The following is a 25232-nucleotide window of genomic DNA, read 5'->3' as shown; positions in this document are numbered from 1 at the left end:
CTTTCTCAGGAAGAGCTCAGGTAGGAATTCCAGCATGACGGTGTTCCCTGTGAGGTCAACAGAGGGAGCACACTGTTAAGTAGAATGAGTCAGGAGCCTGGGACATTGATCCTGGCCCAGCCCAACCCACCCTGTGACCCAGAATTGACAGCCATACCTCTCTGAGCCTTAGTAGCCCCATCTGCCTCATACCCTTGGGACCTGGGAGGATAACATGTCAGATAGCTTCATGGCCCCATTATGTGCCCTCATTGGGATCCCATCTTCGATGTGCTCTTCTTTGGCAGTTCTGACTTTAAATTTTCTGGCCACTCATGCATTGATACACGGATTCCACAATGTCTCTTGAGCACTGTGTATCAGGGAGCATGCCAGACACCCTGTGCATGGCAGGCAAGGCTGGTAGATTTCCTGCTCTCTTGGAGCATACACGCTAATGGGGAGAGAGCCATTGATCACAAGTCATACTGTGTGTCATTATTGATGGTGATCGGTCCTTGGAAGGGAAGACAGGAGGGGACTGACAAATAAATGGTCCCAGGTTGGGAGGTTTCAGGAGGCAGACTCCCTAAGGAAGAGATCTTTAAGTATAGTATGTAGGACCAACAGTCAAAAGTTGGAGGGAAGAATGTTCGAGGCAGAGGGAATAGCATGCACAAAGGCTATGAGCTTGAAAGAGAAAGGATATTGTAGGATAGGAGAAGGCAAGAAGCTCAGTGACCTGCGAGGAAGCTGGAGAGGGGAGCGGGTCTCAAGCAGGGTGATCGGAGCACACAGGTGATACCCTCAGGCCTATGATACTATGTGCTTTATGCATATTCCTGAGCTCCCTGCCACAGGGAAAAAAAGGGGGCTCTCTCCCTCAGAACGCCAGGATCTTTACAGCAGGAATTGTAGACTCTGTAGCGGGCTGATCCAGAGGGGCTCCTAGAGTCATTCTGCAGGGATGGAGCCTGAGGTCTCAAAGGGAAAGCAGCTTGATTAGGCTGTTGCTCAGAAACTCTGTTCCTGTGTGGGTCACTGCCATGGAGAGCGGAGGAGTGCACGGCCTTGTGCCAAAGACATCCTTGCACAGCCGGCAGACTCGAGCCCTGTCTCATCTCAGCAGTAACTTTGTGTGTTGCCATCAACAAACTTATTATGTCTGTGGCCAGAATAAGCCTTTGGGCCTTGGAGTTTTTTTAATCTCTGAAAAATACCAGTAATAGCTGCTTACATTTGAAGAGCAGTTTATCATTCAGGATGCTTCTGAGACTTTCTTGGATTCCCACAAAGTCCGTGTGAGGCTGATTAGGCAGAGAGGATCATCCCAGTGTTGGTGGAGTCGAGGGGGGAAAACAAAGGCCAAGACAGGGGAGGTGTCGTCTCCAAGATTGCGGAGGCTGAGGGTTACAGAGCTGGGCTTCAGAGGTGGATTTGCCTCACTCCAGACTCAGGGCTGGTTCCATTACAGTGAATCACCAGCTGTGGTCCCCAAACTCCACCTTGCACCGGAAGCCAGCAGAGATATTAGAAATGGACTCCCGGTGCCTATTGCAACATTGAATGTGTCGGTTCATTCTGTGGCAAAAAAAAAAAAAAAAAAATTAGGAAACTATGAGACAAGCAGTCCCCTGGTGGGACTCAAGGGCCTCCGAGGGCCTCGGCTCAGAAAGAGGGATGGAGAGTGGGAGAGAAGGTGTACAAGTGTCCTTTGCCACCCAGACCGACCTGTCAGTTTCTGATTCAGAAAGAGAGAGTCCTGAGAGTGGCAGCTCAGGTCACAAGGGACAAAAGTGTTTTCTGCAGACTGAGGCCTTGGGATTTGTTTCTGGGCTGGAGTGGGCAGATGAGGGCTTGTTTAAGTGAGGCATGACTAAAGAGCTCCCCTGCTCCCGGCATCTGGCCACCACTGTAGGCGAGGAGTGGGTGACCCTCCACGGGAGAGAACAGGCAGCCCCAGTCCTCACAGCTCACCCCACGCACCAGCATGGTAAATGAAGGACCATAGAGTGGCTTTTTCTTTTTGCCACTCAGTTCCTCTGTGACCTTGGGCAAGGCCCTGCATCCTGCTTCTTTGGGCCTGAGCTTCGCCATCTGTGCCAGGAATGAGCAGAGGTGGTGGGCCAGGGGGTCCTTTCATTTGAGCTCTGCAAACAGTGCTCAGGACGGACGCTGTCCTAGGAGCAGGGAGATAATGGGGCCTGCCTCCACCTGCCTGGGCCAGGGGGGGCAACAGCCAGGTCCTTCTCTAGGCAGGTCAGGGCTGTGGCCAGGCACTGAGTCAAGACAGTACCCTCGGGTGTTACTAATTCCTGGGGGTTCTATGAGCCTCTGGTCAGTACCAAAGGGCCCCCCCTTCTTCTTGCTGCCTAGCGCCCTTCCTGCCCCTCAGGGAGAGTTGTGGATTTTGCATGATCTCTGAAGGAGAAGACCACTGCCCCCTCCTCTTTCATTTTTATGGTGGAAGTGTGGCCAGGTTCAGGGGTTGGCCACCACTGCTAAGGGTTCAGGGGAGGGTGAATGAGGCCGACTGATGCTCTCCCAAGACCACCAGAGGTGGAAACCGCTTGAGAGTCAGCCCCTGGTTCTCAGTGACTCCAGCTTCTACAGAATTTTCAGGTGAGGGAGACAGGGGGCCTGGGTAATGGTGATGCAGGGTTCCCCAGATAGCATCCGGGAACTGCTACACTTACTTCAATTAAAGCGTCAGGCGTTGGGTCGAGCAGCATCCCCTGAGAGCAACAGTTCCCACTCAGTGCCTACAAGGTGCCACAGAGCCCCTTGCCCTAAAACCTTGGAGGCACCATCAGGCCCCTCTGCCTTGCCCCAGCCCCGGCACATCCCTGCCTGTCTGTTTCCTATTGTAACTTCCAAGCCAGCCTTCCTTTAATGGAAAGGGAGCTTAGAAACCAACATTCCAGAAGATACACTTGGACCTGGGTTAACTAATTCAGATGCCCTAAGAACTGGTCAGTCCAGAGACTGGGCTGGTCAAGGGTTATGGGTGACCTACACAGTGGGCTGGTTGGTGGCCACCACATAACTAAGCATGAGCTAACAGAAGGTTCCAGACTCCTGGACTTTCTCTGGCTCTGAGTTAAGTGAGAATCCTTGTTCTCTGTGGCATAAGAAGAGGTTGGGCAGAGAGAGTCCCAACCCTGGACTGTGGGGCTGGTGGCCTCAGAGGCCACTCACTCTGCCAGCTGGGAGGGCCCTCGGGGACTGAGAGCGTGACCCTCTCAGGTACTGCCCCCGGGTGGGAGCCACCAGATGATCCAGACACGGGCTCAGAGTGTTCACATCCAGAGGTCTCCCCATCTCCACGCTTCGTGGCAGCGAAGACCCAGACGAACCAGTCGGGGAAAAAAGCTCCGGCCTCCGTGGTCCGATGCGCCACCCTCTTACACCGCACCCCTCCAGCCACCCAAACCCAGACGTTCCGCACTCCAAATTCGGGATCTCCGGCAAGCAAGGCAACCGCAGGTACCAACGGCCTATGTGACCCCCACACTTTCTCCACCCCTGCCCTTCTCACCACCTGCCACAGCTGTGCCTGGGGTTGTTATTCCCTTGCAAGAGTGAGAGTGGCAGTCCCATAGTGATCTGGGACAAATCTGAGTCCCGCTCTGCCTCTGGCTGGCTCTGTGACCATGGCAAGCCACCTGACATTTCTGAGCCGAGTCTTCTCACCTTAAATCAGAGGGTTGTACAAGGAGGTTTGCAAACTTTTGTTTTTAAGTAGTAGAATTTTTTTTCCCAAATCATGGCCTAAGGGGCCTGTTTTATTTGACATTCTTCACAAGGTTTAAAAATTTTTTGAGTTAGTTGCCAGCTTTTGAACATCAAATTTTACGTAAAACTTTTGATTTTTACCTGACGTTGAAAAGTCAGATCTGGCAGTCCTGGACTCACTTTTCTACAGGGCAACAATTGGCTGCCTCCTTGAATAGAGTGTATGCTCTCCACTTCGCCACATCCCCACCACTCTCTACTGCCTCCCCAACAATGTGGCCATGTGGCAGGTGTTATTTCTCATTGTGATCACAGTGTTGTCTGTCTTACATCCAACCCAGTTCATCTGTTTCTGTTGCCTGCCTGGACCCTGTTGGCATGAGTGTGCATTTCCCACCTTTCAGAAAACTTAATTTTAAAAAAATTTGTTTCAACAAGGATCTGCTCTCGACAAAGCAGGATAAGCCGGATGGTCGACCTAGATCTCCGGTCTCTTGCGCTCCCCTTCTGTGGCACTACCCATGAAACTCCTCCATGAGATACAAGCCCAGCACGAAATCAGTGGATGCCAACCATTTCCTCAGTTCACACTGCAAAGGACTCTGGCTCCAGAGGGGTAAACAGACAGTAAAAAGTTCCGAGAAGTTATTTCCTCCAGGAAAACTGGCCAGACACACTGTGTGCTGAGGAGCAGCAGTCAGGAATTCTTAGATTCCCGCTTGGATGGAACCAGCCCTGGGCCACCTGCCGGGACTTGGGGGTTGTAGGGCAGAGTGATGATGTGGTGCTTCTGGGACCGTGGGCCCTTCAGTTGTCCTCAGGAGACCAAAGTCATTTCTTAAATAAATAGATGATCAAGGTGAGAACTCAGGTAAAGGAACCACTTGGTTCATTCGGTGACTGACAACCCAGCCGAGTGATTAAGCCGTGCTTTCCTTAACTCCTTAGTTCAGGAGGCTAATTTTGGGCGAGGGTGTGATTCTTTGAAGATGTGTTTATTGTGCTTAGATCTCCCAAAAAGAGGGTAGTCAATCAGCCTTGAAGGTCATGGTTTTTCAGGTACCGTGTTGAGAAAAGCCAGTAGCCATTGTGTTTTTCAACAGTAGCATAAATTAGTTAGAAGCAGATTGGTCATCACGGTCTTATTGGTGATAGATATTGGCTCCACTAAATGATGGAATCATGGCTTTTAAATCTTGCTTTCTCTCTTGCACTTTGTGGCTGGGTTTTATGCCCGCGGTTTCTGCAGAGGGTGGCCCACAGGGTGTGGTACGTGGTCGGTCTCCAGCTTCAGTCCGTCTCTGAGTAGGCATTCAGCAAGCTACGGGACAGGCCTCAGGCTGCCTTCATGTGCCTTGGAAGCCTTGTGGGTGGGGGTCACCTCTGGATTCACCAGCTGGGCAGGTCCGAGGGCATCCGGTTGGGAGCAGGAGCCTGCATGGGAGGTAAGATAGTGTGTGGTTGAGGAAGAAACTGTCAGTGACCTCCTCGTCCTGGAATAAGTGGCCCTTCGTGTGTGTATGGGCATGTCCCTGTATGGGATTTCACCTCCGGTACTGCACGTTGATTTTTCAGCCAGAGGTACTTGTGGCAAGGAAAGCCATTCAAAATGTGCATTATCAGCTGAGCAGTGTAAGAGTTTGCAACCTCAATTGTGTAAGTTCTACCAGCATGCTGGTCAGAAGTCCTCCATAGATGAGTACCAGTCACCCGACGTACACAAGGATGAAGATGGGGTAGGCAGTCACTTCTCTACCCTAGGCCTTTTTCAAAAGGAAGCACCTGCCCCCAAAGTGAAGTCTGATTCTGCCATCTGGGAGGGTTAGGAGCACATCCAACCCTAGGAACTTGACAATCTCACTCTTTCCTCTGTTTTTTCACCTGTGAAATGGGAAAGACAGTGCAGCCCTCACAGGGCTCTTGGGAGAATTAAAGGGACCATGGATGTAAAGTATCTGGTCCAGTGCCTGGTACATAGGAAGTACTCAGCGAACGAGAGCCCCCCACCCCACTTTCCCTAGACTAAGAACAGAGGGGCCTTCTGTGCCAATTTGTAGATGCTCCCTGGGACTGTCAGCCCAGGCATTTCACAGACACATTTTGAAGGGAGGGTCGTCCTTGTAATGTTAGCTGCAGCCTCTGCAGGAAGGAGCCTGTGTCAGGGGACATTGTTACAGTGGGATGACGGGGGTCAGAGGGAGGTGGGAATTGGGCAGGGCCTGCAGGCGCTGCCTCTGGCTTCCTTTCCCATCATCCCCGTGACCATCCGCAACCCTGGCGCCCACAAACTAAGTACTTGCTCTTCCGGAGCAGGGTGGACCAGGTGAGAGTGCTGTTTCCCAAAGTGCATTCTCAAGGTCACCAATTTTGTGAGATATTTCAGAATGTAATGTTTTAAAAATGGGGTTCTGTGGGAACCCCTCTGATGTTTGGGGAAGGCTGGGTTAAGTAAACCTAAATGGGTCTCTTTCCGGGCAGACTTCTTGGAGCCTTTGATATCTTTGGGCAAGTTGTTTCTCCTTAAGAAATGGACTGGGTCAGCTGCACATCCCAAATTGACTTCTTCCCTGAGGTCTTTATCTCTTGGATCATCTGGCATCCCCCTCATGCCAAGAGCGCCTTGGAAAAGCTGGGCTGTCTTCCAACTCGGATCATCTGTTTCGATACCTTCTGCAGGTGGGGGTGGGGGATAAACTCATGGTTTTCCACCTGGTTGGACCCTATCTCTGCATTGCAGGGTTTCCAGAGAGTGTGCTGGGAGAGGGCAGGCCACTCAGGTAGATGGCAGCCTGTAAGCAGAGACACCCCAGTAGTCAGTCGGGGGATCCCATCCCTTCCGCTGGGTGAACACCAACCAGACTTTGCCTGGGTTTGGCCTCTGGGGGTGTGGGGCTGCCCCGGCTCTCCCTGTCACGCCATCTGTTCCGGGATGCCCTCCCCGTCACGAGGGACCACCTAGCTGATGGAGCTGGAATCACCGGAAAACATGCTGTCATCATCTCTGCCCTTTGGTGGGGGCTGTGGCCGCAGAATCTGACAGGGAGTGGTGGGCGGTAGATCTAATGACTTGGTGTCAGAAATGTGGCTCTATGGGAGCCAAAGATGGGAGACTCAGGCCCATTTGCCATCTGCTCTCCAGCTGGATTTCATCTGTGTGTTTTGGGGCATGTCACCCCTCCCCCAACCCTGTGCCTTGGCCTCCTGGGCCCTGCCGGGAGGGGAGGGTCTCTTGCGGCCCTGCCAAGGGACTAGGCCACTCAGAGGAGCCTGGGGAGGTCTGACTTGGGGTCTCGGAGCCCTCATGAGAGCTGGTTGGCCCAGCAGAGTCCTTGGCCTTCACCCACCCTACCCCTCCCTTGAGACCTAGTGCTGACCAATCACCATTGTGTTCTTTCTCTGTCCTGTCCCCCACCCAGCAGAAAGCGCTTTCAGTCGGAGAGTAGAAGGCAAAGCACAAAACCACTTTGAAGAGACGAACAGCAGTTCACAGAACTCCAGCGGTGAGCGTGCCCCTTGACGGCCATCCTGTGCGGCAGCACCCTGTGGGCTGGGGTCTTTGTGGCGCATGATGGATCTTGTTGGGAGGAGGCCGGTAGTAGGGAATTAGAGGGAGACTGCAGAAGCAGGAGGGGCCCTTTCTTCCAGGGACATTCCTCTGAGCCTTGGGCATCAATGGGCAGTGCCTCCTCTCTGTCTCCCCCATGGAGAGAGCAGCACCCCTCCCCATAGCCTGCGGCATCAACTCAGCTGACCCCAGATGGTTGGGCCTGAGAGAGCCACTGCTATATGTTTAGTAGGGTAGACGTCTCAGCCAGTTTGTTTACAGGAGAAGCAAAGAAAGTACAGTAGAAAGAGCTCTAAGAGACCGGGCGCCGTGGCTCATGCCTGTAATCCCAGCACTTTGGGAGACCGAGGTGGGTGGGTCACTTGAGGTCAGGAGTTAGAGACCAACCTGGCCAACATGGTGAAACCCCACCTCTACTAAAAATACAGTAGCTGTAATCCCAGCTCCAGGAGGCTGAGGCAGGAGAATCGCTTGAACCCAGGGGGCAGAGGTTAGAGTAAGCCAAGATTACACCACTGCACTCCAGCCTGGGTGACAGAGCAAGACTCTGTCTCAAAATGAGAGACAGAGAGAGAGAGAGAGCTGTGAGAGCCAGAGGCCCCAAGTTCTGGTCTCATTTTGGCCGTGGAGCCATTAGAACGAAGATTCCCTTCCAGCCCCTACCTGCTTAAGTGGGTTTAAACTGAGGTCTCTGGCGCCCCCTGATGGCCTGCCTCGTGCAGGACCGCGACAAAGCCCTCGAATGTCCAGAGCAGCAGCCAAGGGGCCTCTCCCACCAGACCCAGGGTCAGCCTGCGGGGGCCCTGGCTGGTCACCAGCAGCCTCTGTCGGAGCAGAACACAGCAAGCTAGTCTGTACCCTGAGAGGCAGGGCAGGAGGGGAGAGGAATTCTCACATTGTGGTTACATTAGGGGAAGGCACCCACTCACTTTCTTGCATGGTTGAAGTTTAATTCACTACATATTAGGTGTCAGCCTGTGCCAGGCACTGGGCTGGGCACTGCCTGGGTGTGGACAGGTGACGAACACATCACAACCATTGGGGACCCTCTGAGACAACCAGGAGCCCAGACTTGAGTGTGGAGGCATCTGCCTAGTAACAGGAGCTCCACTTCGGGCTCTTACTCACATGTGAACCCAACTCCACCACTTGCTAACTAGTGACTTAGGCTAGTCTCTGAATCCCTCCTCTGCTATAAAGTGGCTTGATGAACACACATAGCCCCGTGGCGGTTGTAAACATTCAGTGAGTGCCTGGCACAGATTACATACTCAGATGTTAGGGTTTTTTGGTGTTGATAGTTGATCATTTTAATTTTTTAAGTAAACCAAGTGATTTGATGACTGCTCTGCGGAAGGAAATGAGATTTTGAACAATGTAATCTACACAGCCTCTCCAAGAGGTGGGCCTGAAAGGGATGGAGTGACTTGCCCAAGGCCACACAGAATAAGTAGCAGCGCCGGGCTGGAACCAAGGTCTCCGGGTGTGCCCTGTGCTCCCAGCCAAGCCATGCTGCACCCTCTGCGCGTCCCCTGCCCCCAGAACTAATACTCACAATCGGGAATGATAGTGCAAGCACTGCTGCTGCTGCTGTTGGCAGCCGCCATTTATTGAGCGCTTACTGTGTGCCTGGCATGTGTTCAGAGCTTTATATGTCTTATCTGTCTTCCTCCTTACCACAGCCCCGTGCGGGTCAATGTTATTGTTATCCCCACTTTTTGGGGTGGGAAACTGAGGCTCAGGAAAGGTGGATTGCTGCCCCAGGTCCCCCAGATTATAAGTGGTGGAGCCAGGATTCCCCATCTCGTCCATCTGGCCCCGCTGTGCTGCCTGCTGCGTTTGAGGCTTGCCAACCTCTGGCAGTGCCAAGAAGTGAGGGAGAGATGCCAGCCAGCAGGAGCCCTCCAAAGCACAGCCGCTTTCGGTGGCTGCTCTGGTGTTTGGTACCAAACATCCCCACCCTGGTGCCAGAACCTAGAAGGAGCTGCCAGCTCCCTGTCCCGAAGTGAGCTGCCGTGCAAGGATGTCTTGTCACCGGTACTCATGTGGCCTCACTTTTTCAGAGTGAAGGGTGTCCTGGAGGGATGGCAGTGACTTGTCTTGCCCTGCCTGGTGGCCCCAGCACCCACAGTAATTAAACCTGGATCCTCTGAAAGACATGGCCTCTGTGTCAAGCCTCCCCGCAACCCCACCCCAGATTGTAAGCCTGCCCCTCAGATGCTCCCTGCTCCTCTGAAAGCCCCATCTGGCTCACTGGTTATTAAGAATAAAAATTATGACGATCAGCACAGAACAGCAGAACTAGAAGAGATGGCTAAACTGTTTCTCTTTTGCAGAAACTGCAAGTCCCCTGATTTCCAACCCTTTCCCTCTCCTACAGAGTAAGTGATGGTCCTGTCGGGGGGCTGGAGAGGGCAAGGCAGGGCAGGGCAGGGCAGGGAAGGAACTCAACCAGCCACGTGCTCCTGGAACCTCCAGGCTGTGTGAGATGGGCCTTGGGCTGCCCTCCCGGGCAGACCTGGCAGCTGGTGGAGGCAGGCTGAGGTCTAGCCCTGGGCGGGTGGAGCAGTTTGGATGGAGTGGGGCAGAGCCCTAACGAGCAGCAACCTTGGCTCTGCTGCCTCAGCCCTGGCAGGAGCTCAGGCCTTCCCATTCACGGTCATTGGGCAGCCTCAGGACACCTCTTCCGAGCCCCATTGCAGCCCTCCTTTTTCTTCTTTTCCTTGCTCTTCTTCCCACCCCTCTTTCTTTTTCCTCTTCCTTCTCTCCTTGTCCCTCTTCTCTGCCAGGCACTGACATGAATGCTGAGAGCAGAGAGCTGAGTGATCCAGGCCCCTGCGCCCCTTGCACCTGTTCCTACGTGTGCCGTCCCTCACTCCTCCCTCCCTCTCCTCCTCCCTTTCCCCATCGGATCCCCACTTCCTCGTGCTTCTCTGTGGCTTTTTCCACTTCTTACCCTTTTCCTTCTTGCTTTCCTTTTGTCTGTTACCTTGGTTCTTGTTCATTCATACATTCATTCATTTGTTCACTTGGCAAATAGTGACCTCATGTGGTTCCACAGAGAGAGCTGGGGTGTGACACCATGAGACTCGGTCTCTGCCCTGAGAGGGCCGTTGGTCTGTTGATGTTGATGTTGTCCCCGCTACCCCCATCTCAAGTGTGCAGAACAGTGGCTGGCACGCAGTAAGCACTCAATAAATAGCTGCTCAATTGAGCTAATGGTCTCTCTCTGCATGGCTTTCTCTCTCCATCGTTCCTTCCCCCAGCCTCTCCCTCATGGGTCTAGTGACAGGGGAGGCAGGCAGGCTGGGCCTGGAGCCCTGAGCACAGAGACCCAGTGTGTGTTTGGGTTCCCACTTGCAAAGCTGCCTGCAGCCCAGCAGAAGGTGTCTGCGTTGGTTCCACCCCTCACGCGGCTGCCTCATTTCTCCCTCCAGAACCCTACACGTGTGGCGCCTGTGGGATCCAGTTCCAGTTCTACAACAACCTGTTGGAGCACATGCAATCCCACGCAGGTAAGGGGCCCAGCTGCCCACCAGGGATACAGCTCCTCTCCCCCTCCCCTTCCTCAGTTCCTGCAAACGGAAGAGACGGTTAGGGCCTGACCTGAGGCGCCTGGGGAAGACCGCTCTTTCCTGGAAGGAATGCTCATAGGACATGGAACCTGCTTGCAGGGAGCCCCAGTCAGTCAGTTATTAGCACAGGCTGGTCTGTGCTCTGCAGGCGGGGGCGGTGGGGAGGCAGCACAGGCTCTGTGGGAACACAGAGAGATGGGACAGAATTGAAAAGACTTCCTGGAGGTGGTGGCCTCTTGGCTGGGCCTAAAGGCCAAGTAGGAGCTAGCCTGGAAGCGAAATGTGCAGGTGGAAATGGAACATGGTTTGAGATCAAGATGAGCAGAGGCAGAAGGTGGGGATGGAGAGACATGCAGCCCAAGGCAAACTGGGCTAAGGCCCGCCTCAGAGCAGAGTCTCATTCACTAACACCCTATGTCCCAGAATGCAATTCTGTCCAAACTTGAGGACACATCAGAATCACCAGGAGGCTGGCTAGAGCACAGATTTCTAGACTCCATTGTGAATTTCTGATTCTGTAGGTCTGCAGAGGTGAGGACTAGGATTTGCATTTTTGGTAAGTCTTAAGACAGTGCTGATGCTACTGGTTCAGGGACTAACCCTTTGAGAACCACTGCTCTAGAGCTACAGGTGCAGTCATCTGCTCTCCAGGCAACCTTTTTATTATATTTCACCACAGCATAACACAAGTCTTAGGGAGACACTATTTGCTGGAATAAGTCAGTAATTCCACATTCTCAGTGGTTACACATACAGATCATTTACTTCTTACTCACATTATAGCCCAATGCACATGACCTCGTTAGGTGGCTTCCACATGGTCATTCAGGGATCAAGGCTCTTTTTTCTTGTGGCTTCATCCTCCTCTAGATCTTCGGCGTCCTCTCTCTTTGTGGATGGAGAGAGAGGCTGTGGAGCAGGCACACTTCTTTACCATTTCAGACCACAAATGACACCTGTAGATGCTCAAATTCCAGTGTGGAGAATTAGTCACATGACCAGCCTGAATCCATGAGCGGAAGCATGTCCAGAGCCACTGTCCCAGCACAGCTGGACACTCTGCAAAGGGAAGCATGAGTCTGGGGAGGCAGCTAGCTGTCCCTCCACCCCTTTCCCCAGAGGAATTCTCTAGAGGCATTAGAAATAATGGGTGAGAAGTCCCTGACATATAATGGGGTTCAGTAATTGGTACCTGCTGTTATTTCACCTGTTATTGTTATTGTACAAATCTTTCACGTCATCTCCCAGGTCTGGCCTGACTAGCATAGAGTATTACAGTACTAGAATCTCTTTTAGGCTAAGTACTGTTCTGTTAGTGTAGTCTCTGTCATTCACTCATTCATCCAGCATATATTAATTGGGTATCTGCTGTATACTAGGCATAAAATCACATGATCTTTTGGGGGAGCCTATTATTTATTTCTAATGAACTTAAAATCAAGACAGAGCTCTGGAGTTGCAGCCAAGGCACTTGCCTCGGAGACCTGCTCTAACTGGTGTGTCTGGGTACTGTGTGACCTCCTGCAGGAAGCTATGTCTCCATCTCTAAAGGGCCTGAAAATCCCCTGTCTCCAGCAACCTACCCCACACCACGCTTGCCACCCCCTGCTTTCCTTTGTCGTCAGCCGTGCCTCACCAGGGAAGGCCTTGAATGCCAGCTCAAGGTGTTTAGACCCCATGGGGAAGCAGGACCCCCGGTCCTGCCTGAACATATCACCTGGTCCTGAGACTCCCACAGCACAGCCTCCTGCACTCTTCCTCTGAAGCCTCGGCACTCTGCCCGCGCCCTGCCAGCTTCTGGAAGCTGAGCTGTGATTAGGGAAGAGCCTGGGTGCCAGTGCTTTCCCATCCCTGGAGACCATTAAAATGCAAATCAGGGCTGAGCCTTGAGGTGGCCCCACCTCTCCCAAGCATCTTGACTTGTTTTCAGAGTGGAGCCGCGGGCTGCTTTGTTCTGGTTCAGCGCAGCCAGAGAATGCCTGGCTGGCAATCAAGCGCAAAGCCAGGCTGAATCCCAGCCACCCTGAATCGGGATTAAAGGCTTCGCTCCATAGAGAGAAATTAAGCATCATGAGCTGCGCAGTTCACAGCGCCGCCGATAAGGAGGATCAGCCTTGAATAACACCAATCTCATTATGGGGCTGCTGAATGGCACAGGGTAATTCCCGCTAATAAACTTCCTTTCTGTGCTATAGGAAAACCTGGCGTGCCTTGGTGACGTTGGAGAAGCGTGCTTTGGCAGTAATAATACCAAAGATAACTAAAATTTTGCAAGTGCTTTCTGTGCGTCACTTGTGGTATGAGAGCTTTACACAGGTTATTTCATCAGATCTTCCTGATTAGGTAGTTGACATTTTCATCCCTATTATGCAGATGATGAAACCGAGGCTCAAAGAACATAATCACTGGCCCAAAGTTGCACATCTCCTAAAATAAAAGCATCCAATAGCATTTGAGCTTTTACTTGGCGCCAGGCCTTGTTCTAAGACTTTTACATATATTCACTCATTTAATTCTCAGAACAACCCTCAGAGTTAAGTGCCCATAACAGCTCTGCTTCATAGCTGACGAAACGGAGGCACAAATTGGTTAAGTAACTTGTCCAAGGCTATGCAGTCACAGTGGCAGGCTATGGATAGGATTCCAGCTCTCGCAGTGAACTCCAGAGCCCACGCTCTCAACATCCACCCTGTGCAGCCTCAGGTAGACCCTGATGGAAGATTAGCAGAGATGGAAGCCCTCTCAGAGGTCATCTCTTTCAGCCTCCTCATTGAAGTACAGCCAGGAAGACCACAGCTAAGAGGGATTGGGAGACTCAACAGACAGCAAGCAAGCTGGCAGCTCATGAGTTTAGGATTTTGGAGATGACCACACCTGGTTTGTTCCTTCCTTCTTTCCTTCCTTCCTTCCTTCCTTCCTTCCTTCCTTCCTTCCTTCCTTCCTTCCTTCCTTCCTTCCTTCCCTCCTTCCCTCCTTCCCTCCTTCCCCCCTTCCCCCCTTCCCCCTTTCCCCCCTTCCCCCCTTCCCCCCTTCCCTCCTTCCCTCCTTCCCTCCTTCCCTCCTTCCCTCCTTCCCTCCTTCCTTCCTTCCTTCCTTCCTTCCTTCCTTCCTTCCTTCCTTCCTTCCTTCCTTCCTACCCTGGTTTCTTCCTTTCTTCCTTTCCTGGTACCACTGCACTCCAGCCTGGGGTGACAGAGCAAGACCCTGTCTCTAAAATGTAAAAATAATATTACCATCAACCCAGAAAGTTTCTTCATGCCTCTTTGCAGTCATTCCCTTTCTCCTACCCTAGCTACTGGCAACTAACACCTGCTTTCTTTCATTGTAGTTTTGCCTTTAGTGGATTTTATTACATATGGAGTTCTACAGTATTTAGCCTCTTGTGTCTAACTTCTTTCACTTAGCATACTTTTGAGGTTTGTCCATGTTCTGTGTTACCAATAATTCCTTTATTTTGCTGAGTTGTATTTCATTGTCTAAATATATCACAATTTGTTTATCCATTCACCAACTGATGGTCATGTAGATCTCCAGTTTGGGGCTATTATGAATAATGCTGCTATGAACATTCATGTACAAGTCATGTACATGTTTTTAACTCTCTTGGGTATATACCTGAAAGTGGAGATACTGAGCTGTAAGGTAATTCTGTTTAATACTGTGAGGAATCACCAGATTGTTTCCTAAAGTAGCTGCACCATTTTTACATTTCTACCAGCAGTGTATGAAGATTCTAATTTCTCTATATCCCTGTCTATACCTTTTATCATCTTCCTTCTTGATAATAGCCATCCTAGTGCATGTGAAATGGCATTTCATTGTGGTTTTGATTTACATTTTTCTGACAGCTAATAATGTTGAGCATCTGTTCCTGTGCTCATTGACCACATTGGCAAAGGATCTGAATACACATTTCTCCAAAGAAGATATACCCAGTAATGGGATTGCTGGAAGAAATGGTAGATCTACTTTTAGGTCTTTAAGGAACCTCCATGCGTTTTCCATAGTGGTTGTCCTAGTAAAAGTGTTCCCTTTCCACCACATCCCTGCCAACATCTATTATTTTTTGATTTTTAAGTTATGGCCATTCTTGCAGGAATAAGATGGTACTGCACTGTGGCTTTGATTTGCATTTCCCTGATCATTAGTGATGTTGAGCATTTTTTCATGTTTGTTGGACGTTCATTTATCTTCTTTTGAGAATTATCTATTCATATCCTTAGGCCACTTTTTGATGGGATTGTTTATTTTTTTCTTGCTGATTTGTTTGAATTCCTCATAGATTCTGGATATTAGTCCTTTGTCAGATGCATTTGCAAAGATTTTATCCCAGTCTGTGGGTTATCTGTTTACTCTGCTGATTATTTCTCTTGCTGTGCAGAAGCTTTTGTGTTTAGGTCCCATCTATCTATCTATGTTTTTTGTGCATTTGCTTTTGTGTTCTTGGTCATGAAGGTCTTTGCCTAAGCCAGTGTCTAGAAGTGGTTTTCTGATGTTCTAGAATTTTTATGGTTTCGGGCCTTAGATTTAAGTCTTTGATCCATCTTGAATTGATTTTTTGTGTAAGGTGAGAGATGAGGATCCAGTTTTATTCTTCTGCATGTGGCTAGCCAATTATCCCAGCACCATTTGTTGAATAGGGTGTCCTTTCCCCACTTTATGTTTTTGTTTGCTTTGTCGAAGATAAGTTGGCTGTATTTGGCTTTATTTCTGGATTCTCTATTCTGTTCTACTGGTCTATGTGCCTATTTTTATGCCAGTACTATGCCATTTTGGTGACTATAGCCTTGTAGTTTAGTTTGAAGTCCGGTAATGTGTTGTCCCCAGATTCGTTCTTTTTTCTTAGCTTTGCTTTGGCTGTGCGAGCTCTTTTCTGGTTCCATTTAAATTTTAGGATTGTTTTTTCTAGTTCTGTGAAGAATAATGATGTTGTTTTGATGGGAATCACATTGAATTTGTAGATGCTTTTGGCAATATGGTCATTTTCACGATATTGACTCTACCCATCCATGAGCACGGAATGTGTTTCTATTTGTCTGTGTCATCTGTGATTTCTTTCCGCAGTGTTTTGTAGTTTTCCCTGTAGAGGTCTTTCACCTCCTTGGTTAAGTGTATTCCTACGTTGTTTTTTTGTTTTGTTTTGTTTTGTTTTGTTTGGCAGCTTTTGTAAAAGGGGTTGAATTCTTGATTTAGTTCTCAACTTGGTCACTGCTGGTATATAGCAGTGCTACTGATTTGTGTACATTGATTTTTGTATCCTGAAACTTTACTGAATTCATTTATCAGTTCTAGGAGCTTTTTGGACAAGTCTTTAGGGTTTTCTAGGTATATGATATCAGTGAACAGCCTTTGCCCATTTTTAATTGTTTTTTTGTATCCTTTTATTATTGAATTGTGAGAGTTCTTCATATATTCTAGATACAAGTTTCCTATAGATTATTTGCAAATATCTTTCCCATTCTGTGTCTTGTCTTTTTACTTTCTTGATGTCCTTCAAAGTATAAAAGTTTTTAATTTTGAAGTCCTTTCATCTATTTTTCTCTGTGCTTTTGGTGCCATATCCAGGCAGTGGTATCAAGAAACCACTACCTAACCTAAGGTCACAAAGACTTAATCAGTTCATATGTTCCCTTATAAACCTCTAAGAATTTTATAGTTTTAGCTCTTACATTTAGGTCTGTATTCCATTTTGAGTTTATTTTTATATGTGTGTGAGGCGGGAGTCCAATTTCATTCTTTTACATGTGGGTATCTAGTTGTCCCAGCGCCATTTGTAGAAAAGACCATTATTTTCCCCCATTGAATTGTCCTGATAACCTTGTCAAAACTCAGTTGACCATAGATGTAGGTGTTTATTTCTGTGTTTCCAGTTGTATTCCATTGATCTGTATGTCTATCCTGTGCCAGTATTATACTGTCTTAATTACTATAGCGTTGTAGTAGTTTGGAAATCAGGAAGTATATTCCTCCAGTATACTTTGTCCTTTTTCTAAATTGTTTTGGCTATTCTGTATCTCTTGCATTTCCGTATGAATTTCAGGATCAGCTTGTCAGTTTTTGCAGAAAAACAACAACAATATGGATTTTGATAAGGATTGTGTTTAATCTAGATGAGTTGGGACATTCCATGTTCATGGACTGAAAGAGTTAATATTTTAACAGTAAGTCTTCCGGTCCATGAACATGGAATATCTTTTCATTTACTTAGGTCTTACTTGAGTTATTTCAACAGTGTTTTAGTTTTCAGTGTTCGATTCTTATACTTTTTAAAATTTAATCTTAAGTAATTATTTTCAAAGCTATTATAAATGGAATTGTTTTCTTAACTCAGCTTTTGGAATGTTTATCACTAGTACAGAAAACTGTCATTTTGTTTTATATATTGATCTTGTATCCTGCACCCTTGCTGAAATCGTTTATTAGTTCTAATTGTTTTGTATGTATGTGGATTCCATAAGATTTTCTATATACACAATCATGTCATCTGCAGTTAGAGATCATTTTGCTTCTTCCATTCCAATCTGGATGTTTTTCTTTTTTTACCTAATTGTTCTAGCTAGAATTTCTAATACAGCCATGCACCACATGATGTACATAATGGATTGCATATGTGACAGTGGTCCCATAAAACTATAATATCCTATCTTTACTATACCTTTTTTATGTTCAGATACACAAATATTTACCATTGTGGTACAGTTGCCTGAAGCATTCAGTACAGTAACACACTGTACAGGTTCGTAGCCTAGAAGCAGTAGGCTATACCGTATAACTAGGTGTATAATAGGATATACCATCTAGGTTTGTGTAAGTACACTTTATGATGTTTGCCCAATGACAAAATCTCCTAACAACACATTTCTCAAAATATATGTCCAACATGACTCTACATGTTGAATAGAAGAAATGAGAGTGAGAGTGAATGTTCTTACCTTGTTCCTGATCTTACGGAGAAAACTTTCAGTGTTTCCTCAGTAAGCATGATGTTAGCTGTGGGGTTTTGGTAGATGCTCTTTATTAGGTTGGAAAACTTCGCTTCGATTCCTAGTTCATTGAGTGTTTTTATTATGAAAAGGGTGTTAGATTTTGTCAAATGCTTTTTCTGCATCTATTAAGATGACCATGTGATTTTTGTCCTTTACTCCATTAGCATGGTGTATTACATTTATTTTTGTATGTTTAATCAACTATACTCCTGGAGTAAATCCCACTTGGTCATGGTATGGAATCCTTTATGTTGCTGGATTATTACATCACAGGATCACAATTAGGCAGCCAGGTTCATAGCAGAACAGTAATATTGAAAACAGCAGAGCCAGAAACCTAGGACTTGGGAGTGTGGTTAAGCAAGCTGTGGTATGTCGTATATGATAGAAGTACATATGGCCATGTGTAGTGACAAGAATGTGACTCAGACCATGTCCTATTCAGAATTGATCCCATAAACATGTCAAGGAGTAACCATGCATCCAGGAGAATAGGCATATACCAATTACTTACAACTGGATACAACTGCATATGTGCAATTAACAAAAACTAGAGAAGTATGTGGAGGACACATCCAGGAACTGGGAACCTGGGATTATGTCCCAGCCCTGCTGCTGCTTTCTCTGTGATCTTTTCTTATATCCGAGCTTCAGTTTCCATGTCTCACAGTGAGGGGGTTGGTAATTTGGTACTTTGTGTCACACATGGCTTTGGTTTTGTTTTGTTCATTTAATAAAATTTCTAGTAAATATACTTTAAAAATGCAAACTTTGAGGAAGTGAGAGAGCATGAGGAGTTTTTGGCCACTTGGGGGGTGTGACCGGTACTCCCTTCCCTGTATATCAGCTAGAACTCTGAGGTTGTGTGGAGGGAGTAGGTGTGGGGTTCCCAGCCAGGCTTGGGATCCAGTGCTTCCCATTTCCAGAGAGTTTGCTCCATACCACACACTGTGCTCAGCTCTTCCTGGATTCGCTCTTGTTAGTCCTATCAGCCATAGTGTAATGTCCATATGATTACCTTAGTTTTTCCAAATGATGAAAATGAGGCTTTGCAAGCATAGATAGTTGTCTAAGGAGGAGCCAGGATTTTAAACCAAGCCTGAGTCCCAGTGGCCACATTCTGCTGTTACCCACCACACTCTAGTTCTTGTCTTCTTCATCAACAGGACTCTTACCCTTCCAGGTTACACACTGTCCCCTTTGTGCCCACAGCTGACAATGAAAACAACATCGCCTCCAACCAGTCCCGATCGCCACCTGCTGTTGTAGAAGAGAAGTGGAAACCTCAGGTCCAGAGGAACAGCGCCAATAACAGTAGGTCTCCCCAAGCAGGGCTGGACCTGAGGGTCCCCTTATGCTCCCATTGTTCCTCTCTGCCCCCCATTCCCACCATTTGTGCTTCCTGTGATGTTGTAAGATGGTGCATGATAGTTTCCAAAGCACTTTTACACCTAAGACCTTGTTTGCAGGAGTTCTTAACTCAGGGGATGGGCAGAAGGAGGCCCAGGGAGAGGAGGTGACTTTTTTATGCAATCAGAAAGCACCAGTTTGTGCCAGAATCAGAACTAGAACCCACCTCTCCACAATTTCTGCTGGTTGCTCTTTCCTGACATGATGATCTCATGTATTTTATTCCCTGAAGATTCCCATATTAGAGGAGATTCCTATATTGAGGAAGAAATTAGACTAGTTGGCTTCAAAGGTCTAGGTGAATGACATAGACCACAATTATGTTTCATACATACCAGTATGTTCTATTCCCATGCCCATGGCAGGCCTTACTAATCAATCATAGAACTTTATCCCTTGAGACCGTCACATATTAAAGGCAGCCAGCACCACCAATGTGTGTGCAAGAGGAAATCTATTTGCCATTCCCAATACTAGATGTTTAGAGTTATTAGGCTACTGCCGCTCCAAGCAGCCTTGAATGCCAGAATTAATCGCATCTCTCTTTGTGTCCTCTGCCAGCCACTACCAGTGGTTTAACACCCAACAGCATGATCCCCGAGAAGGAGCGGCAGAACATTGCAGAGCGGCTGTTGAGGGTCATGTGTGCCGACCTGGGTGCACTGAGCGTGGTCAGCGGGAAGGAGTTCCTGAAGTTGGCCCAGACCTTAGTAGACAGTGGTGCCCGCTATGGGGCCTTCTCAGTCACTGAAATCCTGGGCAACTTCAACACACTGGCGCTGAAGCACCTGCCACGCATGTACAACCAGGTGAAGGTGAAAGTGACCTGTGCCTTGGGCAGCAATGCCTGCCTAGGCATCGGTGTCACCTGCCACTCCCAGAGTGTCGGCCCTGACTCCTGCTACATCCTCACGGCCTACCAGGCCGAGGGCAACCACATCAAGAGCTACGTGCTGGGTGTGAAGGGTGCGGACATTCGCGACAGCGGCGACCTTGTGCACCACTGGGTGCAGAACGTGCTGTCGGAGTTTGTGATGTCGGAGATCAGGACAGTGTATGTGACGGATTGCCGGGTGAGCACGTCCGCCTTCTCTAAGGCCGGTATGTGCCTTCGCTGCTCAGCCTGTGCCTTGAACTCGGTGGTGCAGAGCGTGCTGAGCAAGCGGACGCTGCAGGCCCGCAGCATGCACGAGGTCATCGAGCTGCTCAACGTGTGTGAGGACCTGGCGGGCTCCACGGGCCTGGCCAAGGAGACCTTCGGGTCGCTGGAGGAGACGTCGCCACCGCCCTGCTGGAACTCGGTGACGGACTCACTGTTACTGGTGCACGAGCGCTACGAGCAGATCTGCGAGTTCTACAGCCGGGCCAAGAAGATGAACCTCATCCAGAGCCTCAACAAGCACCTGCTCAGCAACCTGGCAGCCATCCTGACGCCGGTGAAGCAGGCAGTCATCGAGCTGAGCAACGAGAGCCAGCCCACCCTGCAGCTCGTGCTGCCCACCTACGTCAGGCTGGAGAAGCTGTTCACGGCCAAGGCCAACGACGCAGGCACTGTCAGCAAGCTCTGCCACCTCTTCCTGGAGGCGCTCAAGGAGAACTTCAAGGTGCACCCAGCCCACAAGGTGGCCATGATCCTGGACCCGCAGCAGAAGCTGCGGCCTGTGCCGCCCTACCAGCACGAGGAGATCATCGGCAAGGTCTGTGAGCTCATCAACGAGGTGAAGGAGTCCTGGGCCGAGGAGGCCGACTTCGAGCCCGCTGCCAAGAAACCCCGCTCTGCCGCCGGCGAGAACCCCGCAGCTCAGGAAGATGATCGGCTGGGCAAAAATGAAGTGTACGATTACCTGCAGGAGCCCCTGTTCCAGGCTACCCCTGATCTCTTCCAGTACTGGTCGTGCGTTACCCAAAAGCACACAAAACTCGCCAAGCTCGCCTTCTGGCTCCTGGCGGTTCCGGCCGTGGGCGCCAGAAGCGGGTGTGTAAATATGTGTGAACAAGCGCTTCTAATCAAACGGAGGCGGCTGCTCAGTCCAGAAGATATGAATAAACTCATGTTTCTGAAATCCAACATGCTTTAAGATTTGACTTCGGGGAAAAAAAAAAAAAGAAAAAGAGAAGATAACATTAGAAAAAAACCACACAACACTGTCACAAACAAAGAAAAGGAATTTTAAGTTCTAAACACTGTGGACCTCATTATAAATGCCCCCTGGAAACTTAAGTGCTTTTTTTTATATGTGTGTGTGTGCGGGTGTGTACACAGCCACAAGTGTGTGCACGTGTCTGAACACACGTGCTGTGGTTGTGGGGGTGTGGGGGTGTCTCTGCTCATCTGCATGGCCAGAGAAACTTCGCACACACACACACGCGCGCACACACACACACGACCCTGGTGCGTGTACACATGCCTGTTCTTGGACAGGTGTGCGTTGAACTGGGCGTGTCAGGAAAGCTGAGCGATTGGGAAAGAGGGAGATGTTTCACCTCCTTTTCTCAGTAAGGGGGCTTTAGAAGACTCCGCTTTCAGGTGTGCAGATTGGCAGAAAGCTGATGTTGTGAAATGTTCAGGCAGCTGAGATCTGAAGTGACTTGACGCTCTCTGTCCTTCACCCCAGTCCCCCTTTTCCCTCCTTGACCCTCTCCCAGCCCTCCCACCCTCCTGATCCCATGGTGCACCCCCCACACGCCCTCGGCTGCTCTGCTGTGGACTCTCCACGCGCATCAGATGGACGGTTTCTGCACTGGACTTTGTTTCTCGTTCACCTTCAGGGCATTGAGCTGCTGCCTTTGAGATACCCCTTGGGTGTCCCGGGGCAGCCGCCTTAGAAACACACCTATCTATCTCCCCAAATCAGGAAAGGAGACTTAAAGAGTATAAAGCTGACGTTTTGCTTTTTAATATAAGAGAGAAGAAAAAGACATTTTTCAGAGAAGTATAGATACTGTCTCCACTCCCTAATAATTTCTCTCCCTAACATTTTAGCAATTTTTACCTTGTTTGGGGGTTCATTTTGTTTCTTCAGATTTGATTTAGACTCTGCTAGGAGGCACTGAATGTCTATAACTTATGTTTTGGAGTTTTGTTTTTTTACTTGCCCCTTTTATTCCTCAAGTCACACTGTAAACTAGCTCATCTCAGTGGTATACTCAGTATCCTACGGTCTTTCTTGGCCTTCCCTGTACAGTTCAGTTTTCACATATTCAAATGGCCAAGATCAGATTCTTGGCTGTGCTGTTTGGAGACCAGGGGTTGGGGAGGAGTCACGGGTTCCACAGCTGCGGGGTTTGGTGGCCGTAGGGGAAGCAGTGGTTTGGGAGTTCTGAATGTAAGCGCCAGAGCTGCCCTCCTGGTCCGCTTTGTGTGGGACTGAGAGTGTCAGTGTGCGTGGTACCCAGTGTGCATCACACTACTCACCCCCTCCCCGACCCTGACAGTCCACAGGGACTCCGAAGTCAACCCATAGTCACATCTACCACACCTCAGACCTGCCACAGCCTCTCCTCACTTCCCAGGACCCTGAGGCTCCCGGAAGCCAGGGTCCCCACTCACACCTCCGACTTCCTTCCCGGACGGCGGTGAGCATGGTGCCTTGTGGCCCCAACAGTTGATGTTCCGAGGGTGGATGGCGTTCGGCCATGTTCGACTCGATGCTGTGAAAGATGTCTTCAGGCTTTTCTCTCCTGTTCCCCTAGCCGTGAGCAAATTAGGTTCTACACACACAGTTCAGATGCCAAGAGTGACACCCCATTCCCTTCACAAGAGGTGGTTCTGTCACAAATCAGTGCTGCACCCCCACCGCACCTCTCAATGAATAACGTGCTGGTGGTCTCACTCCCCTGGTGACCCTTAGCCATGGGATGGGGTGGTTACACTAAGGCTTCAGGCTGAGAATGACCATCATGGCGGGAGGCTGTTTGCAGAGGCACCTTCTATCATCCTGGGGTTGGCTAAGTCAACTCCACCCCTTCCCGATAATAAAGCATTACTCAACTGTGAGATACCTCGACTACAAAAAGCACTGTACCACAGCCCTCTCCCCCTGTGTCCATGACGGGAGCAGGGAGTAAAGTTGATTGCAAACCTCATGAAGGCTTAGGATCATGGACCTGGAGCGTAGTGTTTGGGAGCCAAACCTGCACACTTTGCCTCATGAGAACTCACCCAGCTCTCCCCTCGAGTCTTGGACACACTGAAATGGATCAAAGTGGGCCATTTCCACGTTTGCTCCAGCAAGCCGTGGTCTCAGGAACTACCGTGCCATTTCCTTTCCTGGAGAATTTCTAGGTATTCCCTCCACAACATTTCCAGCTGGGGGGCTGAACCCACTATCAGAGAAGAGCTGCCATCCACACTGGAGCAGGAACAGAGAGAAATCCAGACAGGAACCTCATGTCACTTCCTAGGGAATATGGAAAGAAACATAGCAGACTTCTCATTTGGGCCTTTGGAGGTGTTCTGGAAGGTGGCTCAGCATTGCTGATGATCGACAGATGCCTACAGCAAAAGGTGCCCCTAGCCTTGCTTGGCTGCTGGGGAAGGGACCGTGACCGGCACTTTGACCCACACAAGGATAGGAGCTGCCCAGTTTGTGTGGTAGGTGAGAGCAGAGCCTGGGAACCCATCCTCCCTCTACCTGGAGCAAAGATGTGCTGGTGGTGCCCCATTATTGGGCCAGTTGATTATAAAATAGGCATTTCACTTTCTTGGAAAGCCATCGGACTATGCCCAGATGTGCATTTAGAGGACTCAGCATTCTCCTCTTCGAAGCATGGGATGTCTGTCCTCCAGGAAGAGATTTGATCCTAGGTGGTTACCTCCCTTTCCCTTCTTTTTCACCTCAATTCAGTACTTGGGGGCTGACTTGCCTCTGCAGGTTTGACGTGAATGCCACTAGGTACTCAGAAAGCTGTCCTCTGGGCTGCCTTGTCCAGTTAGATAACAAGATAGCAGATGATCATTTATCTCTTGCAACCTCTGGTTCCCTCCGGAAACTGGTGTCACCAACAGGAAAGGCTGTACCAAGGTGCCCTCTTCTCAGACAGGCTGTTCTCAGAGTGCACATCCTGCTGCAACTAACAGCTTAATAAAACCCAAAGATCTCACTGATCCAGCCACTGGCCCCTTTATCTCCAGCAATATCCACCTCACCAAATTCTAGTTCAGCCAAAGGATTGAGACAGGCTCTTCCAGTTCATCTCCCAGTGTCCAGCCTGACCTTCACTTTGGGAAGGATTTTGTCATCTGCCTCCCAGTTCAGGTGCAACTGTAGGTTTTCCATCACAGGCCTTTGGGGGATCTGGGGCCAGGAAGTTGGGCCCTTTCTACCATATTCTTAGCAGCCTAAGGTGGCGGCCTGCTGATGTGGAGACAACTCACCTCGAGCCATGTGGCCCCAGGACAGAAATGGCCTTTGTTTTGACATACATGGACCCAAGGGGGGAGGTAGAGAAAACACACCTCCACCTGGCAAGTTTTTCCCCCTCATCTGAGGTCAGTTTGCTTCACCAACAAAGCCCAAGCCAAGAACCGCAGCGTTGTGGGTGGTGCCTCGGAGTGGAGTAACCCAAGGAATCTCAGGTCCATCAAGAGCAGTGGTACCATCCAGGCCATGGGTGGATGTCCTTGTTCTGGCACAGTTCTCCACTTCCCCATGCCTGGCTCAGCCAGCCAGGCCTCCTTCTAATGGCATTTAGTAACCAGGACACAAAACGCATGCCACCTGAGCAAAACTGCCCGCACTTCATCTCTGGGGGTTCGCCGCACAGAGGCCACCTGCCGAATCACCAGTGAGGAAGCTTCGCCACCATCGTGCTTGGCAGCTTCACACTTGACGTCTGGGGATTGGTTTTTGGCTGGGAAAAGGGTACCAGGGTTCCTGGCAAGGACAGGAGGGCAGTGCAGTGACACAGATGAGAAGCCGTGAGTCTCCAGGATTCGAGGAAGCCACCAGGTGTGTAGGCTGGTAAGAGTCCTCTCTTTCA

The 25232-nt window shown here is 49.5% G+C and overlaps 1 protein-coding gene across 50 annotated transcripts in view; it reads left to right on the top strand.

Moving 5' to 3' along the window:
- The window catches only part of ZNF618 (zinc finger protein 618), a 170100-nt gene extending 148686 nt beyond the window's left edge, over window positions 1-21414 (top strand). For 9 of the 50 annotated variants that reach the window (XM_028834951.2, XM_028834942.2, XM_028834952.2 and 6 more), the window contains 6 exons: window positions 3226-3465; window positions 7131-7214; window positions 9616-9660; window positions 10717-10794; window positions 19053-19154; window positions 19812-21414. In XM_028834951.2, the coding sequence (XP_028690784.1) occupies window positions 3226-3465; window positions 7131-7214; window positions 9616-9660; window positions 10717-10794; window positions 19053-19154; window positions 19812-21328 (2066 nt within the window). In that variant the 3' untranslated portion in view covers window positions 21329-21414. The remainder of the gene's footprint in view (window positions 1-3225; window positions 3466-7130; window positions 7215-9615; window positions 9661-10716; window positions 10795-19052; window positions 19155-19811) is intronic. The other 41 variants (XM_077968279.1, XM_077968294.1, XM_077968287.1 and 38 more) reach the window with 7 other exon arrangements.
- The last annotated feature ends 3818 nt before the right edge of the window (window positions 21415-25232 follow it).

Source organism: Macaca mulatta, chromosome 15 (assembly GCF_049350105.2).
Source record: "Macaca mulatta isolate MMU2019108-1 chromosome 15, T2T-MMU8v2.0, whole genome shotgun sequence".
NCBI lineage: Eukaryota > Metazoa > Chordata > Mammalia > Primates > Cercopithecidae > Macaca > Macaca mulatta.
The sequence above is the reverse complement of the archived record's forward strand: the minus strand, read 5'-3'. Positions and strand labels throughout refer to the sequence as shown.